Raw genomic sequence first — 26,828 nt, forward strand, 5'->3', positions numbered from 1 at the left:
GATGTTTAAGGAAAAAATAACAGAAGTAGACTTTTTTATAGTTTCTTTTACATAGGCATTATTGGACCAAACTCAAGAGACCGTTGAGCTGGAACAGAGAATTGCTAAGATGACTCTCTTATTGAGAACCTACCCTTGAGTTGAGCCGACTCCTCCGTGTAAATAAGACGTTTTCTATGTTTTTTTATACATTGCCGTTTTTTACATTTTACTTGTATTCCTTATTGTATTTCTTTCTATTCATTATAAATTGGAATTGATTTTTTTCTTTAGTGTGATATTTGCTAGCAGATAATTGATTTCTTAGTCTTTGCTATCCATGATAACATCCACTAAAACATTATGTTCTATCATTTCATTATAAATTGTAATTAATTTTTTCCTTAGTGTGATACTTACTAGAAGATAATTGATTTCTTTGTCTTTGCTATCCTGATAACATCCGCTAAAACATTATGTTCTATCATTTCATTTCATCAATTGGACGAGAATTTTGAAAAACCACCCAAAAGGTGACTTGGAGTTAGTGGAAGACTCCCACCTCAGAGTTCAAATCTTTTTTTACGATAATTTTGAAATTGCACCAAAATGGTGACTTGAAGTTAGTGGAAGACTCCCAACTCTGAGTTCAAATCTTTTGCAACCAAGCAGTGTCTGACCTCTTTACGGCCTCTCTTAGAGTATGTCACTTGTCCATTACTAACTCCACTCTTAAATGTTGTTAATTCACTTAAAGCCCTTCTTCATTCCATTTAATCGCATCAAAACATCAAAACAAGTTGCAAAGCACTAAAAGCAATAGGTTAGGGAAAAAAAAAACAAACATCATGCAGAGGACAAACTTATAAATCAGAATGCACATTATGTTGATTTGAGTCTTAATTGTAAATATTCTTGGAGTCTTATTTTAGGTAGGACTAGTAGTTTAAGTCCACGCGTTGCCGCGGGAATATTAAATGAATTATAATTGTTGTATATAAGTATTAAAATAACGGATTAAATGTGTAGTAAGCATTGTCCGTAGATAGAGTAGGAACTATTTACATAAAACATCAATGTAAAAAACCAAGGACAAATACTGTCATGATTGAGACTATATCTTATGAACATAAAGAAAGAGTAACATCTAAGAAATCAAAAAATTTCTACTCAACATTGTTCTCTTTCTATAAGAAGAGATATCATGCAATATATATACAACCTTCACTATAAGCCTTGAAAAATAGCCAATCTCCAAAATATTTATAAAAAAAAAAACGACAATTTATACTTTTATAGTGAAGGCAATTTTCATAACGTCCATAATCTTAATGGAAAAAAGATCGAAACATCTTAGTTGTGTACAGTGGGACATATTAATTGGAATTTTCCCGCCTAAAGAATTGAAAGACAAGTTTAGACTTTTCAGGGTACGTAGCCGACCCAGTTCTTGAGGAATTTCCCATGAAACTTGTTGATTCCCAAGCTTATTTCAATTAGACAAGTAAATTCCCAAGCTTATTTCAATTAGACAAGTAGGATTTCCAATGGAAGGTGGAATGGAGCCTACCAATTGTTTATCTTCCAGGTCCAGAATCAAGACTCTCTGGGTGGCACGGTGGCATATAATACCTACCCAACTGCATAAGTGGACGGAATGATTCCACGAGCTCATGACACTGAGAGGATCTTCAGTTATTCTTTTTTTGAAGTCTAGCAAAGCCAAGTGATCAGATTCGTTTCCAAGCTGGGAAATGCTGCAGATTCCGGACATGTGCTCATCATGCATAAGACTAGGAGAATGAAGCCACGCAGGAATTTCAACAAAACCAGATTATGAATAGTACGTGAATGCTTCATCATTGTTCAAAGACAAATGGAAAACCAGAAAACCAAAGTTTAATTTGCAGAAAAGCACAAAAGAGAAGAAATCCTATCACATATAAGAAAAAACACTTGAGATTGGATGGCCACAGAAATTAAAATAGACCAACTTAGTAGTTAGTCCACAGCTTAGAAGGAACAGAAGAGGCAGACGAACTTAGTCCACAGCTTAGAAGGAATGGAAGAGCCAGACCAATTAGTCCACAGCTTCAGTTCGGTTGAGCCACCTAACAGTCTGATCCTTGTCATTCCCCTAGAAAGTTCTCGATCAAAGTTAGCATAGAACTAGGTTTTACACGAGAGAACGACTGGCGATAGGACATATTTTCTCTACTGCTTTTATATATTTATTTCTAGTCAGGGTTTGCAAAGTTAACAACGATCGAGATAGATGAGTTTAACTGGCATCAGTAAATACAAAAGGTCATTGTAAGTGTTTTGTCCAGTTGAAATCATGTTAGATTTGGAGTAAATTCAGAGCAATTTCAATTTGTTTGGATTGCAAAAGATTATCAAAACACACCCATGCTATTGTAAACAAGGTGGCCCCTTGAATTATCGATCTCACACAATCTCTAAAGGAGTGTACCATGTCCGATTGCACTGCCATTTGAACTCGTGGCCAAATGTACTAAGTAATTTATCGGCAGCAACCGGAAATAGTAAAACAAGTTTACCATTTTAACCACAAATCGTTTGTAAATATTAGCTAAAAAATGACAGGGCTTGCAACAACAGTAACTCTACGGTTTGAATGAACAAGTTCAGAATAATGTTAAACGAGTCTTGCACAAGCGAGGTCTCGAACAGAATTGCCTTCCGTTTGCTTTAACCGCTGCCGCTACTCCAGCAGTGACTCCAGCACAAAGAACAGAAGACATATACTGTTGGGCATTACGACCTGCTGCAATAGGATTCAAAATTTCTCAGGTCTTCGTGAATATTGAATAGAACTCGCACCTGAGAACGAAGTTCCATGTACTAAGATTTCAGGCAAAACCAAAATAATAGTAATACCTTGCTGAAGTGTGACGGATGTCAGTGTCAACCTTCCGATTAGCAAAGCTGATGCCACCGGTAGATACTGCAATGTTTGTTCTCACACTTAAAACTTGACTATAGATTCGATGAAGCCATTTTAAAAGTGGCACAAGTTACCTTCATTCGCGGCCAACTAATGACGATTACATGCCAAGCCGGCCAATCAAACATCAAGTTTGCTAGAATTGAATTTTACTTCCCCTTTCATTACTAAAAGCATATCCATTAAATATCGCTCATATTTGCTAAAGCAGGCATGATTTCTTACTAAATTTACTTTCAAGAGATGCAATTGAACCATCAGGGTACTCCCCAAACCATCATACACTAAAATTTTGAGGTTCCGAGAAGATGAACCAAGATTTTATAATCCTACCCGGGATCTGTATAACTGATAACAAAGGGATATATAAAACCAGATAAGGAATTCAGGCACTTCAATTTCTTTGAAAGATTCATTGTACTTGCAGAAAAAGATTCAGCCCGGGATGGTGAAATATCCCTTCTAACTGTATAGCGGCCACTGATAAGATCCATAGCATCCAGAACAAATTTTAAACTGATTTTAAGCAGGTATATATAAATGGAAGTTACTTGCTTTCATGCAGATGAGCAATACTCTATATTTGCGAAAGAGAGGCAGATTACCTGCCGAATGCCATCCTGAAAGTTATTCAAAAAATATCTTGAAAGAGCACTCATCCCGTCTTTAATTATTCCTCCAAATGTCTGCTTCCCATATCTGCGGTAATATGGATCCAGAATATGATTCGAAAAAAAAGGATATATATATATTTTGTCCATGATTCAAGTCATACTATACGGTTGAATTTACCTAACCAGGTCCCCTTTCAGGGCATACGTCCCTGAATACTCGAGGCTTATCTCGTCACCTTGCACCGCCCACACTAAAGCAACAAAATTGAGAATAAGCACAACAATTTATTATAGACATCGTTTGATCATTTATGAAAGATAGGATACATGACACGAAGAATTCCATACTCTCTAAATGTTTGATAGTCTTGAGCAAACATAGAAATGCTTTCAAAAGAATCCAGCACTCCAGTCCTCTGCAACTGTGCATCTAGAGACATCTGGGCCAAGTAACTCTACAAAATAAAGAAGCAGTAAACAATTTAATGTCAAACACACTAAGGTAATTTTCTTAGAAACCTGAGTAACATTTGTTCTATCAAGGCAATCAATGCAGTTTGATCTGACAATCCCTTTCTGCTCCTCCGGTGTATTGCCTTTCGCATCTACGAGGACGTATCTGCTCAGCTGGAACAGTTTTGATTAAAAACAGTATTCATATAGCCAGCATACCTGGATTTTGGCATACTTATTCAATCAGATATTACGCTTTCATTACCCTAGCTTTTCAAATTGCTCTGAGATCTCCTCATATAGAACCTTTAGGTTTTCAAAGTTTGAGTTACCACATACATGATGAAAGTCAAATGAAACATATCTGCTACAAAAACATAAGCAGTAAGTTGAGAACAAAATCTCATTTCTGACATTGTTCCCAATGCCAACCAATAGAACTGACTTCATTATAAGCAACCTTGAAAACAAAAAACAAATCAACTTGAAGTCGGAAAATGATTCAGTTGGGAGCCAACATAGTTGCATATATAAGTATGCAAATTGTCACCTCACGTTTGGTAGATTTTGCATTTCAGCAGAAAATGCCGTGCTTAGTTGACCTTCATCGTCATGCTACAAATAACAATAAAAAAGGTCGTACCCAGTGCACAAGGCTCCCGCTTTACGCAGGGTCTGGGAGAGGTAAATGTCGGCTAGCCTTACCCCCATTTATGAAGAGGCTGCTCCCAAGTCTCGAACCCGAGACCTACCGCTTATGGGCGAAGGCACTTGCCATCGCACCAAGTGCGACCTCTATGCTACAAATAACAATAAACGGAAAAATTCTAACAACTGAAATTTATGAAACAACATATACTTTGCATACAGTTAAAAAAACAGTAAAATTTGTGTAGCACAAGCAGTCAGCTGGGAAGAATTATAGACATCATTGCTTATTTAGCAAATCCCAGAGCCACAAAAAGGTGAGCGTGTCGTACAAACACAATTTGAAGGAAAAAAATTGCAAACTTTTCAGCTTAACGTAAAGGTGGATCAGTGTGCAAGGATTGTTAAATTCAAAGTAAAATGTAAAAGAAAAGAAACCCATACTTTATCAGTTAGGTCTACTGCCATTGTCTCTCCATACCTTTGCAAAAGATCAAAAAAATGGCGCTCCACAACATTTGACTGTAAGTGGATGGGAAAATTCACAACACAACTCAAACAAGGGAACTGTACCATCAAGCCAAGAAAAGAGTAAAAAGGAATGGATTTGCACCTCTGGCAACAAATTACCGTCTGCTCATGAGTAATAATTCTAAGTTGTGGTTTATAGCTCAAGTCAACAATTTGCTCCCAAAGAAGCAGAATTGAACCTCGAATCTGGAAAACATATCAAAAATATTATGGAGGGTTTTATTCAGAAAAATGGAATTGAACCACGAATCTGGAAAACATATCAAAAATATTATGGAGGGTTTTATTCAGAAAAAAGGAATAAATAAATAAATCTTCTCGTATTAGATTATGACAAAACTTCCAATCTATTATCAGTCTTAAGGGCTAATAATGAAACAGTGTCTGCATATTTAGAAAGTATAGCATTGGAAAAGTTTTCTAAATGTATAAAAGTTGGCAAAACCAATCTATCCTTGCTAAACTGTACAAAAGTTTCATCTATGTGAGGGGCAGTCCATCAACCTCAGAAAAATAAAGACAAAGTTCTACAATTATGATATTTCTCACATCAACAAGGAGCGCAGAACGTGAAGAAAGTTGAGGTTCCATCTTAAAACCAATTGGCAATATGGGGATTAACCCAATTTACTTATAAGCTCATGCAAGGTCTCTCCTCCCATCAATATGCGATTCATTCTCAACAGAATATACTTTTCTCAAATGTTTAATCCTCGGCCAACTTAGTTGATCACGTGTACAATGACACCATGATATAAGCTAATGTCCTATTTAGGCAAAGAAACATAATAGTAACTAAAAATATTCCGATACAATATAACCTCAGCACACATTTCTTTTCTGAACCTTCATATGAGAATTACCTGCAATAACGAGGACTGGAAACCTTCAATCTCCACCAACCGCTCAGTTTCAATAAAATTAGCAACATCTCCATGAAGGTTGGCTCCTCTTCTCCACATTCTTGTCCTTACGCGACCACATTACAGTGTTTCATGTTTAAGTCCTTCAAAACATGCAGATACAGACACAAAAGTGATTACAAGAATCAATCATCTCTATAAGATTGTACCTAGATGCCAGGTACACCTCCTTGAGACTATCGTAAGTGTGGCAGATAAGCCCTTTAGCTTTTGCTGTGCAGTCTGGAAGCTTAAATGTAGGTTAAGGAACACCATAACATATTACTCACGTAAACTCTGAATCTCAATCTTAGAGAGAGGGAGAGAGATAGAGAGAGAGAGAGAGAGAGAGAGAGAGGGATATACACATAACAAATCAGTAAATTCAGGATCTTTCCTTGTATTAGAGGAATAATGAACCCATCAAGCTGCCATGAGAAAATTAATGAGCATTAGCAATAAAATTTGTGCGCGAAGAACTGACGACTTTTGAAAATGCTGTTCTTCCTTAAAGATATACATTAAGTGGTGGCAAGCGAGAAAATACTTCAAATTGTTTAACTAATTATGACCTCAAAGATGGAAAGTCTAACCTTATACTCGATAAGTTCGTCCAAAAGATTTCTGTTCCAAACAAATCGAGGGTCAGCCTGGAAACACAAATAATGTTAAAAACTACCAAGCAATTACTATTCATAGATCGTAATGTGTAATCATTTGATAGGAGCTAAAATGGCATTATGAGAAAATACTGATAAACATCCATATGATATGGTGTGTCAGTTGACTCGATACTCACGCTGTCTCGTCTTCTAGTGTTGACAAAAAATCCTTTGGATAAAGGGGAAGGGAGAATCACTTGACAACCAAAAAATTGCACAAAGTATGGCATGTCTTCAAGGATATGAACTGAGAAGGCATCTTTGTTGAGCTGAAACTTTCACCTTGAGAACGAAAGATAAGTATAGTGCACAAAAACACAAAAGTAGGCAAATCCTTAGGGCGGTTTTCCTTTCTTTCCCTATTAACCCTCTGACTTGGAAAGAGTTGAGGATGCCTAGTAAGCTAAACACGTGGGCAATATATATGCTTATATGAATCACTTTCAAGAACTAATCAGGTCCCGATAAACCCAATATTCCAAATTTCCAACTAACCTGCTTCCATATTGGTTTGGCCATCCATCCTTCCACTAACTTACATCTTCTTTGAAAGCTAGTGGAAAGGATCAATTATATATGATTAGATAAACAAACACAACACTTTACCGAATAGATACATAAATTGACATAATAAGATTTTGAACAGTAATCACACAACAACGATGAAAACAGTGGAATGTAATTAAACGGCACCCTAACGGTTAAAAATTTAAACTTCGGCTGAGTGCTAGGTATAAGAATTTACTTTAGTGTTATATCAGTCTCGTACGAGAAGTACAGCCCCGGAGTTGATTGGACTGTTTTCAACAGAGCCATGAAGTACGCCTCATCCTTTTTCTGCACAAACACATCACAAATTTAAAACATCCCAAGTCACTCTCAAATTCGCTAACGAATCAAAAGAATCAAAAGCCTTACCTCCACTTTGCATTCTCATTTTTGGTAAGTAAACAGACCACTATTGAGTTCAAAAGTGGTTACCATATTATTTTTCCACACGACAGTGTACAATTAACTTGAGGTAGCATTTTCGTTGCATAAAAGACTATTTTTTAAAACAAATATATTCCACGTCTAAACAGAGGGGATAATCTACTTTAAGGGAGGGTGCTGAAAGAACTTTTTGATACAACAATATTCTGCATTTAAGTGGATGGGATAATCTACTAAGGGAAGGGTGGCTGGGTTAGGCCATACAATAAATCAACTATTTACTAAGCATTAAACTTAATATAAATATAATACGTCCTTGCTATCAATGTGCCTCAAACCTAAGACGTCTCACTAAATTGGAACACTAATTGGACTAACTTGAACTTGATTTTGATCTCAATAAGTTTCAGTCCCTGTCATTAAACTAGCCACTAGTGTGTGCGATGATGGGACAAAATAATAAAGTGGGGGTGCAGTTCTAAGTGATTGCTGGTAGCAGTGAAGTTGAAGGGTAGGCGACAAATTTGCCTTGACTTTTAGTGATGAGAAAATTTGGTTGGCATGAGAAATGTTCAGCAAACAAGCTGCTGTGCTGCTTGAATAGAGGAAATTGGTTCATGACGTGTTGCTGCAGGTGATAATCTTTTAGCAGATGCTGGTGTTGCCAATTGGCATTTTTGACCAGCCAATGGTGCTTGTGGTGGCTATTACAAGGCATGGGAGATAAAAAAAAATTGGTTCTTATCGGGTAAGAATTCTCTCCGGATCTGTGTGCTTCAAATTCTAAGGACCAAGTTATCTTGGCCGTTCAATTCAAATCCTCCGGCCAGATATCTTTCTTTCCCTTCCTCTTCTTCTTGGAAATCAAAGACGGAGAAGAACTCTTGGGTTTCACACACTGAGAATTCATTGACGCCTCCAACACCGACTCAGAGGAAACTACCACTACCGCTGCAACTCTGAACAAGCGGATAAAGACTGGCCTGCTGGTGGCCGATCTGATCCCCGCCCACTTGTCGGTGGCAGCAGGAGTAAGAAGGCCTGATGGTCACGAGGGCGAGGGTTACGAGGTCTACGCCGATTGCGAGCAGAAAGGATCCTTAGCCGAGGATCCGGAGAAGATCTTACCCATTCTTATCACCTAAACAACTCAACAAGTCTCTCAATTTTTATATACATGAAGTGGAAAATCCAAGGAGGTTTGAACTTGTGTCACGACCAACAATAAAACTATTTGTTAATTATTCATCCCCATAAGTAAATTCATGTGCTTCCATTTCTCGTACACGTCAGAATGATTCGTTGAAATATAACTCTAAGGTACTATAAATGTATACACATACGTACATATTGAAATATATGTTTTTCAATAATCTCGTTCACACAAATGATTTGTGTTCTTAAGAAGCGATGTGAATAATATTATTGTAAATTCACACTAATATGACACTTCACATTCCATAGAGCTTGATCGAAATTTGAATGGCTGGAACATCTAACAAAGGTGTTCATTTGTAGAGTATAAGTCTTGAATCGCGTGGTAATAGGGTCTTTTCTTTTGACCACCCTAATCTAGGGGGAAGGGATCGGACTCGGGAGCAAAGGGTAGGACACACTACCCTGGCCAAAATCATTATGCCAGGTATATTCAATTGAGATTTTGAAAGATTTTAAAGAGTATGCGTGGACCTACTGAGCAATATTTAGCATGGAGTCCCCAATTAATACATCCATTTCACAACTTCAGTAAAAGATAAAAAAGAAATGCCAAGTTCGTCTACTGAATATTAAATCACATATGAAATTGGATTAACAAAGCTCCAAGTACACTCAGGAGTTCAAACATCCCGAGATGCATGCCACATACAAAGATTACGAGTGAGAATTACTCAAGTCATAAATTGCTTGATTACCTACAGAATGAGAGTAGGTTGGAAACATATCGAACAAGAAAATACAACAGTCAAACATACAAGCAGTAACAGGCAAGTTTTCTAAGAAAAATACCTGATTGGAATATTGGCTAAGCCTCAATGAAGAACAAAACAAAATGATCTCCAGAAGCTAAGTGAAACTTGACCTGCTAATGATCATCTTTTCTTGAAACCATACTTTTTCCATTCATAGAACAGATCTGTTTTGGCACTTCCCAGATTCACAATTTTTGGGCACCCATCTCTATCTTTCTCCTGCTGAGTACACTCCTTGCAGTAATAAGCATAAGAAATTCCAACCCCTCCACAAATAACACACCTTCCATGGAAAGATCCATAGTTGCACTCATCGCAAACCAGAACAAGTGTGCAAGGACACACATAAGAGTCACAAATTACACACTTACCGTCGCACTTTTCACACAACCTTCCAATAGCTATTCCAGGTTGCTTCCAGCACATAATCAGGTCAGGATGATGCTTCGCCATGTTCCTGCAACAACAGGGTAAAATAAGCTTCTGTCCAGCGGATCAAATAGGGCCAAATCACAGTAGAAACAGAATCCAAATCATAAAAACTCGAATCCCCAAATTAACTAGAACCCTAGCCTAGCTGGCTGGCAGCTGACTTAGCTTTCGAGTGCCCCTCAGATGCTCCTGCATCAACTGATAACGCTAATGCACATTCAAAAGTTTCGAGACTAACCCAATTTGCAAATCTGCATACTTTTTAACAATTTCATGCCAAATTGCAGGGTGTTTATATTCACAAATCATGCAACTTATCGATCAGCTACGAATATTTGCAAACTCTTTTACAACTATGCACAAAAATAATAAAAGTGGTTTACTTTTGTCACACCAATTCATCAATGCAAAGCAGTTCATTGCCCCATAACTCTAATACCAAAAAAACCCAAAAAAATCCAAATTTTTTTAATTTCTAATTACTCTTTCAACTTCTGGGTGCTTGCGATGTTTGCCTAATTCCCATCACAGAAAACAAATTGTGGGAATTAAACATGCTGTGTAAATAGATGAAACGATTAATAAATTGAACAGAACAGGAACCCTAAAACAGGTAATCGAATGCGCATTCGGCTAGAAATTTAAATTTTAGATGGAAATAATCAAAATACAGCAGCAGTTTTCTACATATCCGAAAACTAGAGAGGAAGAACGAGAAGCGAAAAGAGCAAAGCTTACCGAAGATAGCTGGAGAGGACTCGGATGAAGGGATGCTACTGTAAGAGGGGATTGGCGCTATGGGGGGAGTTGGGCTCGGCGGACTGAGAGAGAATCGGATAGATCATAGGGGTATTGTTTTTTATTTTTTATTTTATTTTTTTATTTTACGTACTTTTTAAGTTTCAATTAAAAATTGTCGTTTAGTATTACGATCTAAGAGAGCGTTTGTTTGCCCTCACTAAGTAGGAATTGGACTGGACTGGACTAAAACTCAGAGCAATACCATGTTTGTTACGCAGGACAACCTTTAGTGGGACTAGCCGGGACTCGTCTCGATAAAGGACGTCGCTAGAAGGTCTTAGCGAGTCCCATCGAAAGGTATCGGATTACTAAGACCTTCGCTGCTTCACTCCATCTACTTCTCTTCGTCCGCTTCTCTCCCTTGCCCTGCTTCATCTGCTTCTCTCTCCCTTGCCCATCTATCTGCTTCTCTCTTTCCCCACTGCCTAAATCTAAACACCAAAATTTTTAAAAAAAAAAAAAAAAACAAAAACAACAACAATCGCCATATAAAAATTCTTCCTTATTCGCAATAATTCCCAGAAATTTCCCAAAAGAAAAAATTACTTTCCCAGAAAATTCCCGAGAAATGGATAGAGAAAGGGAGAGAGTAGCTTTAGGGACGATTTTGCAGGAAAAATCGCTTTGAAGGATATTGTTTTGTTGGAAAAAATGAGTGTTGGGGAACGGCACTAACGAGGAAGAAAAGAATGAACTCCTAAGGAGAGGAGAGTGTTCCAGACACAACCACAAAGAAAAAGCTTGAATAAAAAATAAAATATTATTGAGTTAATAATAAAATATTATTAAATGTGTATTTAATGATATAAAATTATAGTTGTTAACTATTCTTTTTTTTTAGTCCGGCATTTTACCAAACGTTTCATTAAATCAGTTCAGCTTAGTCTAGTCTAAGCCAATCCAGCTTAGTCCCTAAAGCTAGTCCGGTGCAACAAACGCACTCTAATAGTATTCATCATCAGCAGTAAGTGGAGATATCTTAGGTTTGACCATCGCTAAAGACGAATTTAAACCACATTATTACTAGTCTAATGCTAGATTTAACCTACTTCTCGATCGATAATATCGTTTATTTAAAAAAAAAAATTATACAACAAAATTTGTTTTTCTTATTTATTAATTTTATGTTGGGAAGGGGAATGACTTGATATAATAATATTAAAATTACTCACGGAAAACATAAAAGAATGGAATAATGGGTTTTTGGAGTCATACTAGCTTATTCATTTGCCTATAAAATCAAGTCAAGCAAATGTTAGAGAGAACATGACACAATATAGAAATTCATGTAAGCCATATCAAGGTTAGAGAGAAGAAAAAGAAAATGAGAATTATTTTTATACTCCTATTATTTGAAATAATGAAAGCCTAAAAACTAAATCTTCAATATTAGTTTCTAGTTAAATCTTGACCATTCTTGTCTATCTCTTTGAGTGTTTCAGCTTTGTTTTAGGAGCGCAAAACTTTGACAAATAATAGGCGTAACGTCGGGCTTAACTATATCCACAAGGCTTATTCGCATAACCCTTTTGCACATGTATGTGCGGGCGAATAAAGTACGAAAGATAACATATTTATACCTGCCTTGAAGCAAATCCTTCGTCACAACCAAAACCCACGTGCCACAAACAAAAAAATAAAAAAAGAATTCTCAACAAAACTTGTGTAGCACATGCAATCATTTGAGAAGAAATATGAGACTGAAATGTTCTAAACTGCTTAAGCATTGAGTTTATCAGATTCTAAACAAGATTGACATAACCAAGACAATTACAAATAGCTCCACACAAATAAGAGTTTGAAAGCTTCAAGTCATACAAATGAAAACTTCGTCCGTTTAAAACAGCAGCTAACATAAAAGAGGCAAGGTTCAAAGCGATGGTAGGAAAAGTACAGAAAAACAAGAAAAGAAAAACCACAAGCAGCATATATTTGTCCTTCTTTAGCCTTCTTGAACTTTGAGGTACAAGTCTCTAATTGCACTCATTTTTCCGACAACCATATTCAGAAGCATCCACTCCCTTGGTTATACTACACAGCAGGAAAGTCCTATCTGCATCACAGCAAACAAGCATTCCTCTACCTTTTTTGCTTTCACCACTCCGCGATTGTTACGTCTAGGCAGCGCAGTTCTTTCGTATCTGTCATCGTTAACACTACCCTCAGCTTTGAGGTCGAGGAGCAATGTAGGGTAAACAACGTCCATGACATGGTCGGGCAAAGCCATGGCTGCGAATTTGTAAATGCTTAAACCTTCGATGAACTTGTCATCAGTAGGTGTTTCTCCTGTGAACATTTCTAGCAAGAGTATCCCGTAGCTGTAAACATCTCCCAATATGGAAACTTGGCCTCCCATGCTGTACTCTGTTGTGACATACATATAGATAATAAGATGTCACATGCAATTGACTATTAAAATTGATATCTTATTTCAGATTAATGTTAATTGTTTCTAGGAAAAAGAGTCAATAGTATATCTTTAATATATATAATTTAATTAGTTAGTTTTTAGTAATAAGTTAATAAGAACCAAAAAAAGAAATTAGAATGATGGAATCTCATACATGGAGGAATGTAACCTACAGAACCCTTTAGTTGCGATGACATTGTTTGACTGAGGGAATGATCATTTGATGCTTCCAAGAGGAACCTTGCTAAACCAAAATCCCCAACATGGGCTACCATGTCTTCATCAAGAAGTACATTGATCAACTTTAAATCACAATGAACAATGGACGTTTCACAATGGTTGTGGAGATAATCTAACGCAGAAGCAAAATTAATGGCTATGTTCAATCTTTACATAAAATTCAATCTCTTACTTGGAGATTGCTCCTCATCTCTAGGATGCAACCACGAGTCAAGACTTCCATTTGGCATGAACTCGAAGACTAGACTTTTGAAGTCTCTACCATGATTATCAATGCTTGAGCATGCAGTTACGATCTTGAGAAGATTTCGGTGCCTGACACTTCTTAAAGCTTTGCATTCATCATTGAAACTCTTGGACGCTCCTCGTTGTTGAAGGTTTGATACCTTAACAGCAACTACCTTTCCACCCCTAGGAATTACCCCTTTATAAACAAAACCAAAACTTCCCAAACCAATCAAATTATCCACAGAGAAGCCGTTAGTCGATTCAACAAGTTGTGAGTAGGAAACACCTAATTTCCAATCCTTATAAGAACGCGAAGTTACAAGTCCATCTCTTGACTTTTTCAGCATTGAACGAGCACCGAAGAAGCATGATAGAGCAATTATGAATGCAAGTGCACAAGATATAGGGATGACTACTTTTAGGGAAAGTAGTTCTCGAGATGAATGGTGTTTATTTTTGGGGCATGCAGGTAGATGTAATTGTGGGATGTCACCATAGAGCCTATGATTTCCAAGAACTGAGACACCACCGACATTTGAAAAAAATCCTTCTTTAGGCAACTCGCCTTCAAAATCATTATACGAAAGATTGAGATACTTAAGTGCTCCAAGCTTGCTTATGAATTCAGGAATCTGCCCTGATAAGTTATTGCTTGAAATGTCAAGTTCTTCCAAGTCTTTTAAATCGTTAAGAGACTGAGGAATTGTTCCTTCAAATTTGTTGTCATCCAAGTACAAGCGCCCCAAACTAGTACAACTATCGATGGTGCTGGGGATTTCACCTGATAACTTATTGTTTGATACATCTAGTTCTGTGAGATGCACCAGATCACCCACAATACTTGGCAGTGAACCGGTCAAATAATTTTCAGCCAGGTCCAAAGCAATTGAAAGGGTTGAAAGCTCCATAAGCTTTTGAGGTATGCTGCCCGTTAGATTGTTATTATGAAGTGCAAGTAGTAACAGGTTCTGGCAGTTTCCAAGACTTGGAGGTATACTTCCCTCAAAACTATTTCTGTACATGGAAAACTCTATCAATGAAGTCATATTACCCAGGGAAGATGGAATTGGCCCGGAAAATTTGTTATCAAACAAGTACAGTTTCCCAATCTTCTCAAGCTTCCCAATTTCTTCAGGGACAACATCTGCCAAATAGTTAACACACATCTGTAGATCGGTAAGGTTTATAAGATTTCCAATGCCGTTTGGGAGGCTTCCATGTAACAAATTAACCCCTAGATAAAGACTTTGTAGCTAAGATCGAGTACTTGAAGACTAGTACAATTAGTCAAGAAATTGAGAAAACTCAAATCACCAAGTTTTCCATTTCCCAGTCTATTGCCTCCAAAGTTTAGCCAAATTAAGCTTCGCAAGCTTCCGAGTCCTTCTCCAGGGATTGCCCCCGTGAGGCCATTTGAAGCAAAATCAATCGCCTAAAGTCTAGAAGCATTTGACAATGATACAGGAATATTTCCTGTGAAATTGTTGGCACCACAGTAAAATTCTACGAGATTAGGAAGCGAGATGCCGAGATTTGGTGGTAGCTCTCCATGTAATTGGTTTTTACCAACACTGATTTTGTATATGGAAGAAATATTATAAATTGAAGAAGGGAGCATACCAGACAAATTATTATCCCAAACTAAGAATAGCTTCAAGGTTGTTATATGCCCGAGCTCATTTGGTATGCTTCCTTGAAAATTGTTGCCGCCAAGATTAAGACCCCTCAAAGAAGAGAAGTTTCCTATCCAACCTGGGGTGGTTCCACTGAAATTATTACTTTTAAGACGTAGAACAGTTAAACTCAACCATGAACTGAGTTGATGTGGAATCGAACCAATAATCTTATTGGAATAAAGATAAAAAAAAAACTCTTAGTTGTGTACAGTGGGACATATTAGTCGGAATTTTCCCACCTAAAGAATTGAAAGACAGGTTGAGACTTTCCAGGGTACGTAGATGACCCAGTTCTTGAGGAATTTCACCATGAAACTTGTTGATTCCCAAGCTTATATCAATTAGACGAGTAAGATTCCCAATGGAAGGTGGAATGGAGCCTACCAATTGTTTATCTTCCAGTTCCAGAATCAAGACTCTTTGGGTGGCACGGTGGCATGTAATGCCTACCCAACTGCAGAAGTGGATGGAATGATTCCACGAGCTCATGACACTGAGAGGATCTTTAGTTATTCTTTTCTTGAAGTCTAGCAAAGCCAAGCGATTAGATTCGTTTACAAGCAGGGTAGGGCTGGGAAATGCTTCAGATTCCGGACATGAGCTCATCGTGCATAAGACTAAGAGAAAGAAGCCATGCAGGAATTTCAACAAAACCAGATTACGAATAGTACGCGAATGCTCCATCATTGTTCAAAGACAAATGGAAAACCAAAAAACCAAAGTTTAATTTGCACAAAAGCACAAAAGAGAAGAAATCCTATCACATGTAAGAAAAAACACTTGAGATTGGATGTCCACAGAAATGAAGGTAGACCAACTTAGTAGTTAGTCAACAGAAATTAAGAAATCTGTTGGAACTGTTGGAAGTTCAAATCAAAATAAAGTGGCCGAAATTGGTGGAATAGTTGGCATGTTTTGCCTATAGCTGCCTTGTTTTTCAACAGCTAGACTTGTCTTTTACTTTGATAGCTGTCAATGTTTCTGTGCTGGCCGAAAGCAGAGAGTTTCAGGCTTCTGTAATGGCCGAAAGCAATGTGTGTGTATACAAAAGTCTTGGAAATAATTACAGAAAACTGGAAAAGGGCAATGGGAAAGCGAGAAAATGCATGCAAATGGGTTTGGGAAAATGACTTTTCTTTGGCATTCGCTTTTGGCTTTCATCCTTTCTGTGTATGTCTTCATTGGATGAGCTTTGTTTTCCTTTTTTGATCTTATTGATTTTTTTTTTCTTTTCCCCATTTGGGCTAAATAGTTCTCAAACTTCCAAGCGATTATCGATAATCGTTGTTGTTGTGAATAAATTTAGTCAATGACTTACTAAAACACCAATTCTCCAAAGATTCTTCATAGCCAGAGCACTATTAGATGACGCTTTGCGAGAAAAAAAAAAGGGGGATAGACAGGGCTCACAAGGAAATTTGAGCTGAAACCAACAATTTCCAATACAAAATCCCAATTTAAAAAAAATGGGCAAGTATCAGTCCAAATGTCGATACCAAGAGGCTCCAAATTTATACAATCCAAGTATTCGAGCATAAAAATACACAGAAATGAATAAACAAATCATAAAAATTAATCCATTGATGCAATATCCAGTTTTCCAGCATACTAACCAGATAAAGCATCGGAATTTAATCCAACCCAACAAAAAAGAAATGGAATTTTAATAAAATAAAAAACGCAAATTACGAAGCTAAACTGAAAAAATCCAAAAAAAACAGAAAAAAGTGGCGGCGATCGAATGCTTGGAATACGATTTTACCTGAGAGTTGTTTATGGCTTTCTGCAAAAGCCGCTTGGCGAACATCGCGAATTCGAATTTGCAGCTGAAATCTTTGGCTTTCTGCAAAAGCAGCTGGATTGGACTAGCGGAGGAGACTTTCTATGTTTGTTTCAGTGATCATACCGATGGCGTTCCTACTCTTAAGAGCTTTCGAATCAGTCAATGACAAAAATTGAAATTAAATGAAATAAATAAATAAAAAGGTGCTTAGCCGTTGTTTATGGGGATTGTATCCTCTGCGGTCGCGATTATTTCATATTCGGTACGCAGTCGGCAATCCCTTCGTTGGAAGCGAAGACAAAACGAAGTCGTGTTGGGCATTTTTGCTTGCATTTTGCATCATTTGGTTGACACAAAGCCATTACAAATGGAGTAGATGAAAGTAGACACACCAAAAGCCGTCACGGAAAGCAAAAGAAAGCATTAGCAATATCTTCTTTTTTCCTTTTCACACAAACAATTTTTTACGTTGAATTGTAATTTGATTTGATCTACAAAAAAGCACTCGTTTGCGTACAAGAAGCACATTCATTTTACTCAAAGTGGTTACGCTTATGTTTACAAAACATAACTTGTCATGTATCAACAACTTATTCTCATTAGAGCAAATTTTATAAAAGAAACCAAACTGAACCAAATCGGTCACCTAGTTTGAATCACCAATTGATGGGTTATTGTGCCCACTTCTAGAGCTAACTTTGAAGTAGAGGTGGTAGTGGGTCGTGTCGAGGTACTAATCATTTGGGACATTATTTGACTCCTTAAAATGAAATCACTCCTTATTCCTACAATTATATTTTTAACATACATACGTAAATAACTTTTAAAAACAAGATATTTATTATTAACACTTTAAAAATCTAATTGTGCACTTTTAAAATTTTATTTAAAAAGATAAATACTCTTACTAAAAGTGCAGAATTAAATTTTAAAGTGCCAATAATAGATCTCAAAAAGAAAATAAGAAGAAAAAGTTTCTAATGCACATTCAAAAAAGACTTTTTAGCTAAACTGGTCTTTGAGATTGACATAATTTCTCATTTTGGTATTTGGGATTTGAAATCGATAAAAGCGAGTTTGTCCACCATCAATCATTTTAGTCATTTTGTGAAAATTCTATTAAATAAGGACTAAAATAACAAAAATACTCTCAAGTTAATAAACTGTGACGACCCGTCCCTAATTTTCCTATGTAATTTCTCCCCTAGTATGTGTATTGACAGTTATGCCCTTATTGGCAAGTGACGTGGACGTATTCATATCGCTTTTATTTTATTTCTCGTTATTGCATTTAAATTGTACACGTTGTTACGAGTGTATGAGAATTCCTACCAGTGTAGAAATATCTACTTCGGATAGATTTTGATTTCCCTTACAGTAGAAAATCTAAAAGCCATATCCCTAGCTTTTATTTAGCCCATCCTGTGCACTCCACCAATCCCATCCAATCCCTCATTTCTGTCCCCCAATCAGAAAAAGAGAAAATGAACTCTCTCTCTCTCTTCCTTCTCTCTTTCCCGTATACTCTCTTTCTCTGCAAAACCCCTCAAACGAGCTTCAACGCTCACAAATCGAACCCAAGAACCTCGTTTTCGTGTTCATCTCATCCTCACAAACATAACCATGTTCTTGAAACCTGGAATGGACGAGTTTTCAACGTCGAACTCAGGCAAACTGAGTTCGACATGTTTTCGAGCGAATTAGGAAGTTTTGAAGCTTGGGGAAGCTTCTACGCAACTCCTCGAGGCTCCTACAACAATTTGGGAGAAATTTGGAAGTGAAACGACCAAGTTTCGAAGAGTTCACTTTTGGCCGGAACTTTCGAGGCTTTTTCCGGGGAACTCCATTCATTTTTTGGACTCCAAACAGGTATAACGTGATTCTACTCTTCACGAGCTTCAAATCCATATAAAGTACGTCAAAAATGGCTGAGAAATGAATGAGAATAGTGAGTTTGAAAATTTTCCAGAAAACCGGCGAAAAATCAAGTTGCAGACAACGGTGACGGCCAGGACAACCGGAGAAGGAGACGAAATATTCCGTCAGAGTTGACGGAATATTCCTGACGACGTCAGGCTAACTGACGGCACTGGCCTGCACGTGGGGGCGCGTCTAGCCGTGCCATTGCAGGCGCGTGAGCCGTCCAAAAATTATTTTAAAAATTTGGGGATGTTTGTGACGTCGAGTAGGTCACGATGGTATATTAAACCCTAGGTTTAAGCAAATTATGAGGGTTTTATTTAGGTTTCCGTATATGTGTTTTAATTAATCCTATTTTAGTTATTTCACATATAAGGGAAACGTATCCTGAGGACGTTCGAGGCCAAGCTAGGCTCAGGGGTTACGACCTAATGACATACTTGTGAGTGGGCAGTTTATTTTTTTATCTATACGTATTTATAGTTTCCAAAATTGCATAAATACATCACTTTGCGTATATATTGCCAAATAATTGATAATTGCGATATAATTGTGATAAATGCTGCTATATGGTTGAGATATTACTGTCATGGCATTCATACATATGTGTACATGCTCATCTTGCTGCACTAGTATTAGTACTTGCCCCACGGTCAGGGCCAGTCCTTCACGTGTATGTTCACATCGCACCATTCGCTGGCCTTGGATCCAAGTTAGGTGCCAGTCCTGTCGGGAAGATTGCATTAGGCAATCCGACTTATATGTGACGTGCTTCTGCACCAGCCTTCACTTGATCATAGTACTAGAACATATTGATTACACCCAGTCTTGTTCATGGCAAAAATTATCTATTCGAACTCGTGTGTCAACTTAGATGGATGAGCACTTAGCTATACTTGATTATCACTTGATTATATTATTGTGGCATTTGATACATCATGACTTGGCATATTTCTAATTTTTATACTACTATAATGCTGTTGATTTATTGTTTACATACTTACGTAGTATGTTTTAAGGAAATTATACTTGTTTTACGGTGAAGGGTTAGTATATTCGAAAATAAAGGATTTCGTATAAGCATTGTTTTGCTGACCCACTCAACTTTGTTTTTCGCCCCTCCAGGACCTAGATAGCTGTACTCTTTGTAGCACTCGAGGAATCTCGGCAGTTCTGACATTCTCTTCTGTTAGACGTACAAACGTATCACTGTTATGTAATAAGTGTACTTAGTTGCTTTGACTACTCTTCTGTAGTCTCACTGTCTATTACGCTCTGAATAATTGTAGTGGGTTCTTCCCACGATTGCGCACTCTTTCACTATTTAGTATAAATAGTTCTAATTAGTTTTAAATTTATTCACTTTTACGTCACTTACCCTTATGGTTACGTCACCTCACGGTGATGACTAGCATGCTCCGACCTTCCCAGGTCGGGGTTTTATGTTCTAATTTATGGATTTTGGTCAAAAGGGGTTTAGATATTTAGGTTTGATTGCTCTGTTTTATTTGCTTTTAGGGTTTTGGAGAGTTTGAATTTGGGGCAATGGGGTTAAAGGTTTGAATGCATCAGTCTTGCAGAACAACCAATACACACGAATGAAAGAAAGGCTGATCATTGCGGTTCGGCGGATTTGCTAGTCTCTGCTCCAAGGGCAGGTAATTTGTTAGCCCTCTTAGATTTTGCTTACCAAGTTTTAATTTTTCAACCTTTTTTAAGTTGTGATTTTTTGAATGATGTGTTTTATGGTGTTTGAGTTTAGAGACTTTGGACCCGGGTGCTTCTAGACATCTTGAAAAAGCGTAAGGAAAATATTTCAATCAAGGTAAGCGTCTCCAAGTCTTTAGTTAAACCAAGGACTGTGCACCCACTGTGTAATTGCTGATCAACTCTATACTGATAACTTTTAAAATGTTTAAAGTGTTTTGCACATCGCATGGAGGTTGTTATTATGATTAAACCAAATAACCCTGGTTTTGTAGAAACTGCCAAAATACAGTATGAAGAATTAGTTTGCTGACCCAACAACTAATAAGACAAGCGTATAATATTCAAGGATGTGTTTGTGATTAAGGAAAAAAAAAGTTTTACCATAAAAGTTATATAAATATATCATTCAACAAAATGTTTCACCCTAAACACTTTACTATTGATAGTTTATCCTTGTAACTAAACAAGGGGAATGAATGGTGCACACAGATACCTCAATGTATTTGTAAGGCAGTTGCTTCGGGGATATAAAGAGTCCTTCAATACCATCACCACCGATTACTTTAATCCTCCCATCCCTACCAAACAAATAAGAATCAAAACAACAATGTGATTTGTGTGATGCAGGGATATCATATCTCCAAATAGATGTACGTAATCTCATGCCTTCACCAAATATACATGTGTATTTTGCCATTCAAACGTTTTGGTACCACAGAAACGAATAGCAATTCCGAGAAATGTGGAACAGCAATGCTTAGCAGCAAGATACATCATGTTGAATTATGGCCAAACAAACAACTTTCGGCTATTAAAAAAAAGGAAAAGAAAAAGGGACAACATTATGATGTTTCTTCCTTGTTTTGGGGAAAAGAAAAGCACTTTGTCTAAAGTTTTCTTGGTCCATGGGAAGTCGCGGGGTGACTTGAATGAATGGCTATATTATGATAAGGAAGCTGCTGCCTTTTGTTTTTTAAGTGAGCAGAAAATTGGTGAGCCGAAGAGAAGAGAGAGAGAGAAAGAAGGTACTGCTGCAGTACCATTTTGAGAGAAGGAGTTGTTGTTCCTTTCATTGGATAGTTCTCACTCCATCAAAGTGTTATTGTTGTAATAGCTTTGAGCTTTGTATAGAGAAGAAATTAATCACGATATTTCTTTCTCTATTTGTTTCTTTAGAGTGTGAGAGTTATTGGGTGTATTGGGTTATTTGGGTTGTGAGATTGCCAACACTTTGTAAACTCCCATTTGGTTGATAGTGGATTATTGGGTGAGCTCCTACTGCTCCGAGGACGTACTCCAGTTACACTGACTGTTGAGGAACCTCGTTAAAATCTTGGTGTCTTTAATATTTTGTTCTTGCATTTCATTTGATATATTTCCTGTGGGTTATCAAGAGTTGGTTCCAACGGGTTTGGTGCTATCTTAGCACAACAATTGGTATCAGAGCACTAGTTGCTATTGGGTACTGTCTAGTTGCCAAAGATGTCAGACGGGCAAGATGAAAATCCTTTTGGAAGCAGCTCCGGGTTTGCAAGAACGACGGTGCAAAATGCAAAGTTCGAAGTGGAAAAGTTTGATGGCACAAACAACTTCGGGATGTGGCAATGTGAGGTCAAAGATGTGTTGGCTCAACAAGATCTACTTGCCGCGTTGGGAGAGAAACCGGAAACTATGTCGAAGCCGGAATGGGAAAAATTAAATTTGTGGGCTTGCTCTTCAATTCGGTTATGCCTTGCAAAAACTCAGAAGTATTTTGTGATGCGGGAGACATTAGCAAGTGTGTTGTGGCAAAAATTGGAAGACAAGTATATGACGAAGAGTGCAGAGAACCGGCTACACTTGAAGAAAAAGCTCTACCGCTTCCAATACAAAGAAGGTACAAAAATGATTAGACACCTTGATGCTTTTAATAAGTTGATTGCCGACTTGTTAAATTTAGATGAGGATATTAAGGATGAAGATAAGGCCTTAATATTGTTGAATTCCTTGCCGGACTCTTATGAGCATTTTGTTACCACTATTATGCATGGTAAAGAAACTGTGAAATTTGAAGATGTGTCAAATGCCTTGATGAATTATGAAATGAGGCATAGAGATAAAAATCATGATAGTACATCTGAAGCTTTATTTGTTAGAGGTAGATCATCGGAGAGGAGGTCATCTTCTAGCAGGAAAAAATCACAGTCTCGACCTAGAGGAAACTCTAAAGGTAGAAAACCTTTGGAAAAGGATGAATGTGCCTTTTGTCATAATAAGGGCCATTGGAAGAAAGATTGTCCTAAATTGAAGACCAAAGGCAAAGAAAGTTCTGAAGCTAATGTTGCTGAGGTTGAAACAGATTTTTCTGATTTTGCTTTAACCACTTCCTCATCATTTGATTGTGCTACTAAGTGGGTGTTGGATACGGGTTGTACTCATCATATGACTCCTCACAAGAATTGGTTTTCAAGCTTGAAAGAGTTTGATGGTGGCGTTGTGTTCATGGGAGATGACAATCCTTGCACAACAAAAGGGATTGGTACAGTTCGTTTGAAGTTGCATGATGGCATGGTTAAAGAGTTGACAGGTGTTCGGTATGTACCGAATTTGAAGAAAAATCTTATTTCTTTGGGTACTTTGGAATCCAAGGGCTTCAGGTTTCATTCAGATGGACAGACATTGAAAGTTACTTATGGTGCACTTGTTGTGATGAAAGCTCCTCGATGTGGCCATTTGTATCTATTGCAAGGAAGCACTGTGACAGGTGAAGCATCTGTAGTCTCAGAAAATATGGGCACATCCGATTCTGATACTACTAGACTGTGGCATATGAGATTAGGCCATGCCGGTGAAAAAGCTTTATAAGGGCTTGTGAAACAAGGTCTTCTAAAAGGTGCCACGACTTGTAAGCTTGATTTCTGCGAGCATTGTGTCTTGGGGAAGCAAACTAGAGTGAAGTTTGGTACTGCTGTACATCAGACGAAGGGCATTCTTGATTATGTGCATTCGGATGTTTGGGGTCCTACAACGACTCCCTCTTTGAGTGGTAGACATTGGTTCGTGACATTTGTTGATGATTATTCAAGAAGGTCTTGGGTCTACACTATGAAGCACAAGAGTGAGGTGTTAAGTATTTTCTTGGGTTGGAAGAAAATGGTTGAGAACCAGACTGGGAGAAAGATTAAGATTTTGAGATCGGATAATGGTGGTGAATACACATCCGATCCTTTCTTTAAAGTTTGCAAAGAAGAAGGAATTGTGAGACATTTCAGTGTTCGGGGAACTCCACAACAAAATGGAGTTGCAGAAAGATTGAATCGAACCTTGCTTGAGAAGGTTAGATGTATGTTGTCTCAGTCGAGTTTAAGCAAGTCATTTTGGGCAGAGGCAGTTAATTATGCATGTCACATCATCAACCGGTTACCCTCAGCTGCTGTTCAGGGTAAGACACCAATGGAGGTATGGACTGGAAAACCTTCTTCTGATTATGACTATATCCATATTTTTGGTTCACCTGCTTATTTTCATGTGACTGAAAATAAACTTGATCCTAGAGCCAAAAAGGCTATCTTTCTTGGTTTTAGTAGTGGTGTCAAAGGTTACAGGTTGTGGTGCCCAGAGATGAAAAAACTTGTAATCAGCAGAGATGTGACATTTGATGAAGAAAGTATGTACAAAGTCTCTGAGAAGAATGTGAAAGATGTCCAACAGGTGGAGCTTGAGAAAGTTGCCTCTGGTACTTCAAATCCTATTTCCGCTGATGTCGAAGCCACTACAAGTGAAGAAGTTGGAGACCATGAGGATGTTGAAGAAGTTGAACTTGAAGATTCTATTCAAGTTGAAGAGGAAGTTTCACCTCAAGAGTCTATTGCCAAGAACAGAGGAAAGAGACAAATTACCAAGCCAGCTCGGTATAGTGACTATGTTTCTTTTGCTCTTCCTATTATCACTGATGAGATTCCATCCAATTTCGAGGAAGCCATTGAGAGTGAGGAGAAGGAGAGGTGGTGCAATGCCATGGGTGATGAGATGAATTCTCTCTTGAAGAACAAGACTTGGGAGTTAGCTAAATTGCCTAAGGGCAAGAAAGCTATTGGTTGCAAATGGGTGTATGCTAAGAAGGAAGATGCTGATGAGAAAAGCAATGTGAGATTCAAAGCAAGATTAGTTGCTAAAGGGTATGCACAAAAGGAGGGCATTGACTACAATGAAATCTTTTCTCCGGTTGTGAAGCACTCCTCAATTCGCATTATGTTAGCTCTTGTTGCACAGTATGATCTTGAGCTTGTGCAACTTGATGTGAAGACGGCTTTCCTACATGGTGATTTGAATGAAGAGATTTATATGTGTCAACCGGATGTGTATATAGTGAAAGGGAAGGAGAATTTGTTTTGCAAATTGAAGAAATCACTTTATGGCTTGAAGCAATCTCCAAGACAATGGTATTTGAGGTTTGATAAATTTATGAGAGGCCAAAATTATTCTAGAAGTCAATATGATCATTGTGTGTACTTCAAGAAGTTGCAAGATGGGTCTTTCATTTATTTATTGATATATGTTGATGATATGTTGATTGCTTTAAAGAATGTTGAAGAGATTGAGAAATTGAAGAAACAAATGAAGAATGAGTTTGAGATGAAGGATCTTGGTGAAGCAAAGAAGATCCTTGGCATGGAGATCACTCGAGATAGAGAGAAGGGTTTGGTCAGTTTGAATCAAAGACAATACCTTGAGAAGTTGATTCGGAAGTTTGGAGTTCATGATTCAACCAAACCGGTTAGTACCCCTTTGGCTCCTCATTTTAAATTGAGTTCTCTACAATGTCCTAAAAATGATAAAGAGAAGCTGCAAATGAAAAATATACCATATGCAAATTTGGTTGGTAGTTTGATGTATGCAATGGTATGCTCTAGACCGGATATTGCTCATGCAGTTGGCATGGTGAGTCGATATATGCATAATCCAGGTAAAGAGCATTGGCAAGCAGCTAAGTGGATATTGAGGTATCTCCATGGTACTCGAGATGTTGGTTTATGCTTTGAGATAGATGACTCTGGTATTGGTCATTTTGCAGTTGGTTATGTTGATTCAGATTATGCAGGTGATCTGGATGGAAGGAAGTCTCCTACAGGCTATGTGTTTACTATGGCTAAAGGACCAGTTTGTTGGAGGTCGATTTTGCAGTCGTCTGTTGCCTTGTCTACTACAGAGGCTGAATATATGACAGTTGCTGAAGCTATAAAGGAGGCCATTTGGATACATGGGTTGATTAGAGATTTGGGGGTTGATCAGAAGCAGGTGGAGGTACATTGTGATAGTCAGAGTGCCATTTATTTGGCTAAGTATCAGGTTCATCATGCGAGGACCAAGCACATAGATGTGCGTTATCACTTTGTTCGTGAAATTGTTGGTGAAGGGGAAATCATTCTCCAGAAGATTCCAACTAAAGACAACCCCGCTGATATGTTGACTAAGGTTGTTGGTGTAGCCAAGTTTGTTCACTATTTGAACTTGGCTCACATTATGCCTATATAAAGAAGGCGTTGAGCAGTAGGAGTTTTGGAGCATTTGGCTCGGCATGAGTTGTTCTCTTGCTAGTGTTTGGGAGTGATTTTTGTGTTGATTGTGTTGGTTGGCTTATCATGGTGTTTTCGGAATTTGGCCAAGGTGGAGATTGTTGAATTATGGCCAAACAAACAACTTTCGGCTATTAAAAAAAAAAAGGAAAAGAAAAAGGGACAACATTATGATGTTTTTTCCTTGTTTTGGGGAAAAGAAAAGCACTTTGTCTAAAGTTTTCTTGGTCCATGGGAAGTCACGGGGTGACTTGAATGAATGGCTATATTATGATAAGGAAGCTGCTGCCTTTTGTTTTTTAAGTGAGCAGAAAATTGGTGAGCCGAAGAGAAGAGAGAGAGAGAAAGAAGGTACTGCTGCAGTACCATTTTGAGAGAAGGAGTTGTTGTTCCTTTCATTGGATAGTTTTCAC

General features: G+C 37.7%; 5 protein-coding genes and 1 pseudogene across 6 annotated transcripts in view; 1 reads left to right on the forward strand and 5 right to left on the reverse strand.

Moving 5' to 3' along the window:
- Positions 1-2,622, reverse strand: part of LOC126592389 (probable LRR receptor-like serine/threonine-protein kinase At3g47570) — a 52,854-nt gene extending 50,232 nt beyond the window's left edge. For both annotated transcript variants that reach the window (XM_050258072.1, XM_050258073.1), the window contains exon 1: positions 1,612-2,622. In XM_050258072.1, coding sequence (XP_050114029.1) covers positions 1,612-1,768 — 157 coding nt within the window. In that variant the 5' untranslated portion in view covers positions 1,769-2,622. The remainder of the gene's footprint in view (positions 1-1,611) is intronic.
- LOC126592402 (acyl-coenzyme A oxidase 4, peroxisomal-like) overlaps positions 1-26,828 on the forward strand; it is a 166,094-nt pseudogene that overhangs the window by 132,642 nt on the left and 6,624 nt on the right.
- LOC126592290 (phosphoinositide phosphatase SAC8-like) lies at positions 2,619-9,754 on the reverse strand (the record flags this gene model as incomplete). Its single annotated transcript, XM_050257997.1, has 17 exons — positions 2,619-2,767; positions 2,881-2,947; positions 3,553-3,646; positions 3,740-3,812; positions 3,910-4,016; positions 4,081-4,180; positions 4,280-4,378; positions 4,565-4,629; positions 5,107-5,184; positions 5,293-5,379; positions 6,057-6,163; positions 6,266-6,329; positions 6,464-6,523; positions 6,689-6,745; positions 7,253-7,310; positions 7,503-7,594; positions 9,698-9,754. Coding segments are annotated over 14 exons (1,050 nt in total), but the record flags the coding sequence as incomplete, so codon positions are not given.
- Positions 9,472-11,577, reverse strand: LOC126592411 (PHD finger-like domain-containing protein 5A). The gene is made up of 2 exons (XM_050258106.1): positions 10,831-11,577; positions 9,472-10,117 (listed from the first exon to the last, which is right to left on the reverse strand). The coding sequence occupies exon 2, from the start codon at positions 10,111-10,113 to the stop codon at positions 9,781-9,783; it is 333 nt and encodes a 110-aa protein (XP_050114063.1). The 5' UTR covers positions 10,114-10,117; positions 10,831-11,577; the 3' UTR covers positions 9,472-9,780.
- Positions 9,698-26,828, reverse strand: part of LOC126592410 (PHD finger-like domain-containing protein 5A) — a 32,422-nt gene continuing 15,291 nt past the window's right edge. The window contains exon 3 of the mRNA XM_050258103.1: positions 9,698-9,770. The gene's annotated coding sequence lies outside the window, so the exon portion shown is untranslated. The remainder of the gene's footprint in view (positions 9,771-26,828) is intronic.
- Positions 12,625-26,828, reverse strand: part of LOC126592392 (probable LRR receptor-like serine/threonine-protein kinase At3g47570) — a 33,070-nt gene continuing 18,866 nt past the window's right edge. Inside the window, exon 3 of the mRNA XM_050258078.1 lies at positions 12,625-12,976. Coding sequence (XP_050114035.1) covers positions 12,920-12,976 — 57 coding nt within the window. The 3' untranslated portion in view covers positions 12,625-12,919. The remainder of the gene's footprint in view (positions 12,977-26,828) is intronic.

The sequence above is a fragment of the Malus sylvestris genome, chromosome 12 (genome assembly GCF_916048215.2).
Source record: "Malus sylvestris chromosome 12, drMalSylv7.2, whole genome shotgun sequence".
Taxonomy (NCBI): Eukaryota; Viridiplantae; Streptophyta; class Magnoliopsida; order Rosales; family Rosaceae; genus Malus; species Malus sylvestris.